The sequence below is a fragment of the Gekko japonicus genome, unplaced genomic scaffold, assembly GCF_001447785.1.
Source record: "Gekko japonicus isolate JY-2015 unplaced genomic scaffold, Gekko_japonicus_V1.1 scaffold339, whole genome shotgun sequence".
Classification (NCBI taxonomy): domain Eukaryota; kingdom Metazoa; phylum Chordata; class Lepidosauria; order Squamata; family Gekkonidae; genus Gekko; species Gekko japonicus.
The window spans coordinates 242,348-252,022 of NW_015169182.1; the positions used below are offsets into that span (position 1 = coordinate 242,348).

Genomic DNA, 9,675 nt, shown 5'->3' on the forward strand with positions numbered 1-9,675 from the left:
GCATCAAAGAGATATTTTATTTTTTTGTATGTGTGGGTCCCTTTCTCCTGTCTGATATTTGGCAAGCTTGATCCCTTGGTGAAAAGGACATAAATCCTGAATATTTCATCCAAATTATATAGAATTGAAAATGCTACAACTGTAAATATGTTTCCCATTTAAACCACTGAAAGCAGAAATCCATTATTAGTCTTGCTGCTTTGCAATCATGCTGTTATGAATTTATTTATGAAAGACCATGATTACACTGCAGTGTGAATGCAAAAGTATGTAAGAAGAAGAGACAGAGAGAAACCCTGAGTCCTCCAAAGCATCTATATAAAAGCCATGTTGATCTATTTAATACTCAACATGAACAAATCCAGAGACTAGAGCCATGAACAGACAAGACATATCTTTACAAACCTGAGAAAAACACCAGGTTTGCAGAAAAAAAATCTAAAATCTTAAAATAAACAAACAAACAAAAAACATTAGGGGTTCAACTCACACCCAATAACAGCAGCAACAGCTGTAGCTTTAAGAAATGAACGCCCTCAGTAGCTGTTGCTAGGCAAACACAACACTATTGCCAGCCTTCAAGCCTTGGTTTCTCTCAGGAAAAGTCAAGAGGAGGGGCAGGGCCATTTCTAGGGCTATTTTTGGCCTTTGAAGGAGGACTTAGCAGGGCCAGGCCTGCCAGCAACCACTGGGCAACTTGATACCACTTGACTTGCATGACTCACCCAGGACTGGCTGTTTATTACCGCTGAACAGCAACCACCACATGAAAGCCATTGTGGTGTAGTGGTTAGAGTGTCAGACTGGGATCTGGGAGACTCAAGTTCAAATTCCCACTCAGCAGTGAAAGCTTATTGGGTGACATTGAGCCAGACACACACAATCAGCCTAAACTACCTCACAGGGTTGTTGTGAGAATAAAATGGACCAGAAAATGATGTAAGCTACTTTGGGTCTCCATTGTAGAGAAAAGCATGATATAAATAAAGAAAAGGTACAATAAATATAGCTGAAGACAGGGGGAAATAAAATATAGATTGGTTTTTGACTGGGAAGAAGGTATGGAAGCAGGGAAAGGTGTGGATGTAGAAGCCAGGAGGAGGGAAACTGGCTTCAGCCCAGCAGCCAATATTGTGCAACTAGGCCTGGTTCAGAAGCCAGTGACACACAACTGGGCCATAATTTTATTGGGCAAAGGGGGCCAGGAGAGAGGAGAGAAAGCTAAAAACAAGAGAGCAGATAAAAGTAGGTTTGCTGGTGGGTGGGAAAGAGAGAAAGAAGCAGGTAAAAGGGAGAGGCTATGAAGGCTTTTATAAGAACGGAAAGAGGAAATAGTGGGGGAGGGGAAATGAGATGTCCACTGCAAGTCCTTGCTGGTCTCCTTGCTTGTATACAACTAATTCTTTGTAACTGGGGGATTGCTGTTGCCCGTTGGCATGATGTTGCTTCCAGGTGTTCGTGGAAGTGAGGTCAGTCCCTCCAGAGATTGCCAAAAACTCTGGTTTACCTGAGTTTTAACCAATTCCTAGAGTGGCGTGACATCACTTTTCGGTTTTTCAGGAAGTGATGTCACACTGTTGTCCACCAGTCATTTTTTTAAAAAATTATATTTCTCCTACTATTGCTCTGAGGAGGGCTGACAATCCTATCCAGTGCTGCTGTTGCAGGCCAGGCTGACTCCTCTGTATTCCTGGCTGGAAGCATTTTTATTTTTATTTTTTATTTTTATTATTATTATACTTTTATTATAATTTGCTCTTACTTCAATGGTAGTTATAATTCAAAGATTAGCCATCTCTTAACTTCATTGATACCCAAAATGATTTTGACCAACCAATTAAGATGTGGCTGCTGCAATATTTCTGAATCTTTGACAGATTTTTGAAGTGGAAAAGGGAATTCTTAAAGGTATATTTGAGGTGTACAAACATTGATCATAAACATTAGGCTTGCTGCAATCTGGACGTGCCTGTAATTGCACCGGTTTAAAGTGTTGCAGGGCAGACCAACCAGACAGCACACCCTGGAGTGGTTTCCCTATGTGCTTCTCTGGTGGTCAGGCGTTCACATTATTGCAGCACCTCAGCCATGGAAAGCACTGCCCGGTCATTTTTTAAATGCAGGCGGGTGCATGCGCATATGCACTCATGCGCATATAGGCAGCAACTAAAAAAAAAACAGAAGCGGAAATGGATCTGTGGGTTCAGACTTCCCTTCTGAGTACTTTTTGTGGCAGGAGAGTTCAGACCTCTGGGAAAGTGGAGTGGAATCACAGGCATCCGTTAATACAAGACTTTCCCCAGTGCCTTTCTTTCTTTCTTTCTTTTTTTATTTATTAACTCTGCTTCCAAAGCGGGGCAAAATGGGGTGCCGACAACTGGGGCATGGAAGGCAGATGTTGTCGTCTGATCGTGCTCTTTAAATCCGCAAAGGTAATGCTACTGTATCACAGCAAACTGATCATGTGACCACAGCCCAAGGCACTTTTAAAATGTCTAGAACTCAGATGTTTTAAAGCAGTGTTTTCTGAAATTTGGCAAAACTGTGCCCATCTCCATGTAGATACCATGTGCCAAACCTCAGGCTGACAACAACAATTGTCAAGGTTTTATGATGAATTGAATTTTCAGGCATTATAGTAGAAGAACTGTACCTCCCTTTTTAATTCATAAAAAGTGTGTTCCAGCAATCAGAAGTTTGGGGAATATAAGGCTTATATTCGAGAGAGAAATACCAAATGGAAACAAAGATGAACAAAGTTTTAGTTCATGTCCAGCATTTTGCACTTATTAATGGCTTGGATCAAGCAGAGGATTTCTGTGGATGGAAAGAGAGGGGAATTTTTACTGATTTCCCTTCCTGTTGCAGGCATCCACCTACTCCCTCATGCTGTCCCCCAGGAGCAGCATTTCATGGGAGATTTTGAGCTGTGGGGTGGGGGGCGGGGAAGTCCCACTCCAAGGATAGATATCCCTTCCATCAACTGAAATTACTGCCTTTTTTATTCCTTGCTTACCCAGTTTATCTTTTTGATTTCCCTATATATAGCATGACTTTTTGAGTGTCGGCAATTCAAAGAATGTCTATAAAAGCCAGAGGTTGACAGCATTAATCATTTGTGCTATCCCACCACATTTGCAAGATGAGACAGGAGAGAGCAAAATGAAGGGCAAGAAAAGATCAGATTTTGACAGGAGATACGTATATATTCCCCAGTGAAAGTTAAAACTGTCAGTACAAAAGCAATGAATTCAGAGTTTGAATGAACTGAGGAAAAGTCTTTCTACTAGCAAGATGCAGGGATCGGAGAGACCTCCCTCTCACTTCACTGCCGTTACTGTACTGTATGTTTCCCCCCCAATCAAGTTACTATCACATGCATGCTCATGTTTATTATTAAATGGAAAAAAAGGTTACACAAATGAAATAAGACCACATGTTAATCTGGAGAGGTCAGTGCTAGATGGGAACTTACCTGGGAAGCCTGAGATTCCTGACATACCGCTAGGCAGAAGGAGACGAAAAGGCTGTATTGGAATCCAGAAATCATGGTCCTGTTATTTCCAGATAGAAATGCCTCCTCGGATTGCTTTGAAGTGCTTCACTGAGCAGTTGCTCTAACAGTCATGTTTTAGTGACTGCAAATCACTTGGGAGGGGGGTTACGTTGCCAAGCTTTTCCTTCCTGAGCTCAAGAGTGACTGCAGCATCCCCCCCACCAAAGGGTTTTTTTCCTGTAGAGCAAAACGCTTGACTTCAACTCCTTATTGGCGGACTGCCTTTGCTGCAAGTGTGCTCCCACACAGGAGCTCCCCCTTCCACCCCTTGAGAGTTTGCACAGTAACACCTAAGAGTTTTGGCTCCTAGTGAGCAGTGACATGTCGTTTCTGCCAGTGCTGATTTCCCCCCACACACACACTTGAAGAAACAGCATGTCGAGTGGAAAAAAATACGAATATTTCCTGGTGCAGAGGAGCCAATAATTATGGATATTAATTTTGATTTATAGCCTGTCCCAACCAAAAAGCTTATAGTAGTCATAACTGTTATGTAAGGATGGATGATACATTTGAGTCTCCCACTTGTGTTTGTTTTGGGAAAGTCAGGAGGTAGAAGACATAATTTGTATACCACTTGAGTGAGTTCAAAGTTACGGTTCCAAAGGCTAACTACTGAACCACATAGCCATGTTTGCTCCTCTCATTAATTCATTAGCAGTGCAATCCTAAAACCCCTTTCCTAGGAGTAAGCCCCGTTGATTAGACTTCAATGGGATCCTGAATAGATCTGCTTAGGGTTGTACCGCCAGTAGCCTGAGGTATTAGGAGCCCCCTAAGAGATTGGGCTGCTAAGCCTCTTGGATTGATGGGGGATCTCACACTGACAGTCCTTTTCTCCTGCCACCACACAGTGGGCCAGCTGGGGGGAAATAGAAGGGAGAATTGCAAGCAACGTGGTGATGTCAGAAGTGACATCATCATATAGATGTGATACTATCAGAAGTGTCACCACGTTTCAGGTCACGAAGGAGGAAGTGACATCATCATATAGATGTGATACTTCAGCATCCACCCCAAACTGAATGGTCGCAGTGTTGCCACAAGCCCTACACTGCCGATGGGTGTCCTGTGGGTTGTCAGTCTTAACCTTACTAAGAGAGTAATCCTAACCAGATCGAACTCAGAATCCTAAGAATGACTATTCAGTGGGGTTTGTTCTGAGGAAGGCATTTTTAGGATGGCACTGTGAATCTCTGCCAGACCCCACTCAACAGTATGCAATAATAATGCTGATCTACTTTGGAGGGTTGTTATAGGGATGTCGGAGGGATTACCATGACGTATCTTGAACGCACAACAGATGCTGGAGGGATTACCATGATAATGCACATGACGTATCTTGAACGCACAACAGATGCTAATTAAGGGTTATCCCCATTTTGCAGATGATGGAGTGTGAGCAGCTTGCTTAAACCCTCTTAAAGACTTTAGGTTAGAGGTCATATTTGAAAGAGGTGCTTTCTGGTTCACGGATCACAGTGCAATCCGATGCAGAGGGTTGGTGGTGGAAAGTGCCGTCAAGTCATGGCTGATTTATGGCAACCTCATAGGGTTTTCAAGGCAAGAGAACTGGCAGGTTCCTAGAGCATCACTGTGTGGCTGCAACATCCCATTCAGCTCTTGGGGGGAAGTGACATCATGATGCATGTAACACTGTTCTCTCCCCCCATCTTTTTTTTCCAGCTGTCAAGAGGAAATCAGCAGGTGGGCTGCAGCCAGAAGTGGGAGAATGCCCACCACTGCCTGGTAAGTGGCAACCCTATGTTTCGTCCTATGTATTATTTGTGACTATTAGGCTACCATGTGAATAAAACTGCAGGAATATTTTCCATCTGCATATCAACGATACTTTCCAGGTGACATTTGTATCTGCCCTCTGCATCCCTGAGCCCATGAGCTGTTGATCCTGTTTCTCTCTTTGTTCCTTATCCCAAACACATTACTTCAGTGGAGTGCAAAATGATCAATACTGTTGGCACATTCACATCCCTGTTCTTTTCTCACTGGTACAGAAAGAAAATTGAGGGAGCTATGAGAATGTTATCTTCACATTTTCTTTTACCTGAGAAGGGTGCAGCACACATCACATTTAAAGCAGGTCAGAAGCTACTTGCCACATTAGCATCTGGCCATGGATCCTTGGTGTGCTACAGCTACTGGTGTAGAAGATGACAATCTGATTTAAATATGACTCCAACCCTGTGGAACTGTCACTGGTAGGGTTTTTTGTCCATCTTGTGTCACTTTGAAATTGGAGTCGAGCGCTGCCCTGTTGCTTAATTTGAGCTAGGGCAAGGCCTGGCTGCTAGGACCTGGCTCTCTTTTCCTCACTGAGTCTGGATCACACAGTTCATGAAAATTAAAGCCTGTTACTGACATGCTCAATACAATAAAGTGATAGATAGGAAGGGGAAGTATTCTGGATGGTACCCCTTCAAACAGCAGGTGGCAGGGGATGGGTCATATTTATATGTATAGCTTTTAATCTGTCTTTCCCCTGTAAGGGGGCGTCTTCATATTCTTTCAGTGCTTCTCTGTGTAAAAAGCTGCAGGTATGCACTGTGCTAATGGACCACAGAGAGCTTTTTAGCACATCCCTTTCCCTGAAGTGCCAGTTTACCACCTGCAGGGAGCTCACTTGTCACACAGGTAGAGGGGGCATTCAAAAAGAAGGTGTCCCACTTGCGCTCCACAGTGGTACAATGCAGAAATCTCTCACTTCAGTCTACCTCCTCAGGGCCAAATCACACATGCTTGTTGATCTCCAAATGTGTACTTTAGTAGTAAAAAGCATTGGGGGGGGGGATATGGGACACAACCATTGTACTGAGAAAGTGGCCTTTAACTCTTCCTCCCATTTCATTTTCTGAATTCCAAACATTCCCCAGCTATTTGAATCCTTGGGAGAGAAAAAAGGGGGGGTAACAATATGAGTGCCTCCTAGGACTGAAAGCAGCCAAGGGAGGCATTTTCAATCCAGGAAGTTGCACAGGAAGTTTTATTTTATTTTATTTTTTATATTGCATTTATAGCCCGCCCTCCCTGCAAGTGAGCTCAGGGCAGCTCACATTACTTGGCCCCCAACGTGCCAAAATTCATATAACAATTAAAGCATTTAAAACATCCAACATTCATGTGTTATTTTGGTTGGTCCAAAATTCATATAAGAATTAAAACATTTAAAACATCTAACATTTAAAACCATTTAACAATCGACAATTGCAAGAAAGTGCAACGATAGTTATTAAAACAAGATGGCATGCTTTAAAATGCAGGGTTCAGAGCACTCCCTATCAGTGCCATGGCCCATATCCATACCCTCCTGGCTGCTTTTATGCAACTCAACTATACATCTGTGGATCTGATCACAAATCTTCAGTATCAGCTATAATTTCACCTTTTTTCTCTGTCTATGGAACGGCTCTGCAACTGGTTAATGGGATCATGTGCTGCAGCCCCGTAGCTAGGGATTTTTTGGAGAGGGGGCCTGGGGGTGCAGCTAATTAAATCATAGTTAATTACATGAATTCCATTTGGGGGCCAGCCCGGGAGGGAGGGGACCCGGAAGAAATACTAGGGGGCTGGGCCCTGTGGGCCCCGCATTAGCTACAGGCCTGGTGTGCTGTGATGTTAAGTACTCAGACAATCCAGCAGCCAGCAAAATGCTGTCCTTACTCAGCCTGCAACATAGACCAGTCCACCAACAGGGGCTCTCCTGTGCTTTGTGCAATGCTTTATTCTGTGCTTTGAACCATCCCTGATACATTTCAGGGGGAAGGGGAATGCTGAAAAAGAACAGTTGTGTGTAACATGTTTTTATAAGGTTTAAACTGTAACACCAACCAAAATAACACAAAACAGCTTTTGAGTCCCCTGGAGCTCTTTCTCGTACTGGATGTTGAGGGGATGGTAGAAAGATGTTTCAGGTCACGAAGGAGGAATCTCATGCACTTCTACTATGACGGAAACCCTATTTTATTCAGCAGGGCTTACTGCCAAGTCTTCAAACGGACTTCAGGAGATGCTGCAGACTGAACTGGATTATGCAGTGCTGGGTGAAAAACAGATTTCTAGATGTATCAGTGGTTGTTGGGACACAGAAGCAAAAGGTCTTCCAACACTGTCGTTGGGGTTATGCCGCTTTTATTAGTTATGGAAGTGTACTGAGGTTTCTGCTGTCCTGCTTAGGCCTTTTATGCACTGGTGGTTTCCCTCACTTTCACAGATCCTCTCAGTCGTGCTATCTTTTTAGTTCTGCATTTCCCCCCACTGTTACCTTGCATCTCCGTTGGGTTTGTTTTTTTAAGTTCTGCATTGATTTGTGTCCCTTCAGCTCTCAGTTCGCTTTCCATTTGCTGTTTCCCTGGCTTTTCTGAAAGTGGTTTTGTGATGATTTCCCCCTTTGCTCCTCTTCTAAGATGATGGTAATTCAAAAGCACACATTTTCCCTTGGATTCCCCCCCACCCTTTTGTCACCCCTTCTGAGGCCGCTCCGCTCTAACATTGAGGTCATTCTGCCCACTCTGCACCTTCCGCCATCTTTCCTCCTTCATTGGCACTTACGTTTCCCATAAGGTTTTAAGGCTTGACTTCTCAGATACTCTGCAGTAAATTGTGTGTGCAGAAAGGGCCTCAGATTACACCTGGGGATGCACTGAGAGTGTAACCAATGGCAAATGACATGCACCAAGGTAGATCTGAGGACCACTGTAGTTGCATAGGGGTGTCTGTTGTGCTGGTGGGCAAGCCGTAGTGAAAGCACTAATGCCAAAACATGGCTTGTTAAACCATTTAGAAGTGGACTGCCTGGGACAGCTCATCACCCCCCCCTGTTAGCAGAAGCAGCAGGATAAATGATACACCACAGAAATTATAACACAACTTGTTGAAGTGGAATCAATGGTAAAAGTTTGCAGAACTTTATTTCTCTTCACGCAGAATTTTATTTTTTTTCCACCTACAAAAAATATACATGCCATTCTGTCACAAGTCTGCATAGTAATCAGACAGCCTTGGAATCGACGGATTATTCAGATTAAGGCTTGGTCACCCCAATTTATGACCTTTGCTGTGAATGTGATGGGGGGGAGTGTGTCCCTGTTGACTCTCCTGGACCTCTCAGTGGCTTGTGATACAATCAGCTAATGTATCTTTCTGGAGAGGCTGGCTGGATTTGGGGTCAGAGGTACCATATTACACTGGTTCCACTCTTACTTGACCGGGCATTTCCAAATGTTGGTGCTGTGGGACTGGCATTTATCCTCCAGGGTCACACAGGGTTTCATTTTGTCTCCCAAGCTGTTTACCATATACTTGAAATCACTGTGAGAGATTGTGTGAGGAGTTTGGACTGAGATGCTACTAATATGCAGATGACACCCAGTTGCATTTCTCCCTGACAGCAGAATCTGGTTTGTTGGATTCCTAAACAAATGATTGGAGAAGGTACTGGGATGGATGAGGGCCAGAGCTTTTCTTTTTTTAAAAGAGATGCTGAAACTCTCAAGAGGGAAATGAAGTTTTCAATCTGTATACTGAAAATTCATGAACTTAACATTTTTAAAAGAATTTTGTCGAAGAGGTTCTGGAACTTTGTTCCGGTGCATTCCCCCAGAAAAAAAGCTCTGAGGGCTAATGAACTGAAGTGTAATCTAGACAAGACTGAGGTGTCATCAGTCGATGAAAAACTCTGTCTGAGGACTGAGGAGTCAGTCTGTCCTGTAGGGGGTTGAGCCCCCACTGAAGAGCCGGTTCATAGCTTAGTGGTGGTGCTGGTCTACAGCTGGAAGCTCAGGTCTCCACTGTGGCAGAGCACCTTTTATTAGCTTCAGCAGCTATACCAGCTGGGGCTGTTCCTTGAAAACCATATCTTTGCCACAGTGATCTATGCTTTGATCACTGGCGGCTCCCTGCACACTGAGGGTGAAAGGCTTGCCATGGGCTCTGTGGGCGGGAGTGAGCCCACGCAGGAAGGCAAGTCAGCCAGTGGCCAGGGACCTGTCTGTGAGTGGCAGTTCATGCGGCCAAACTCTGTTGGCGCGCATCGAACGTTGTGGGACCCAAACTCAATTATATATAAGGAGAGATATGGAGCTTCCTTTGAAGTTTGTCTGGAA

General features: G+C 43.9%; 1 protein-coding gene across 1 annotated transcript in view; it reads right to left on the reverse strand.

The window, feature by feature from the left end:
• The window catches only part of FBLN7 (fibulin 7), a 35,272-nt gene extending 31,643 nt beyond the window's left edge, over positions 1–3,629 (reverse strand). Inside the window, exon 1 of the mRNA XM_015416130.1 lies at positions 3,476–3,629. Coding sequence (XP_015271616.1) covers positions 3,476–3,550 — 75 coding nt within the window. The 5' untranslated portion in view covers positions 3,551–3,629. The remainder of the gene's footprint in view (positions 1–3,475) is intronic.
• Positions 3,630–9,675: the final 6,046 nt, after the last annotated feature.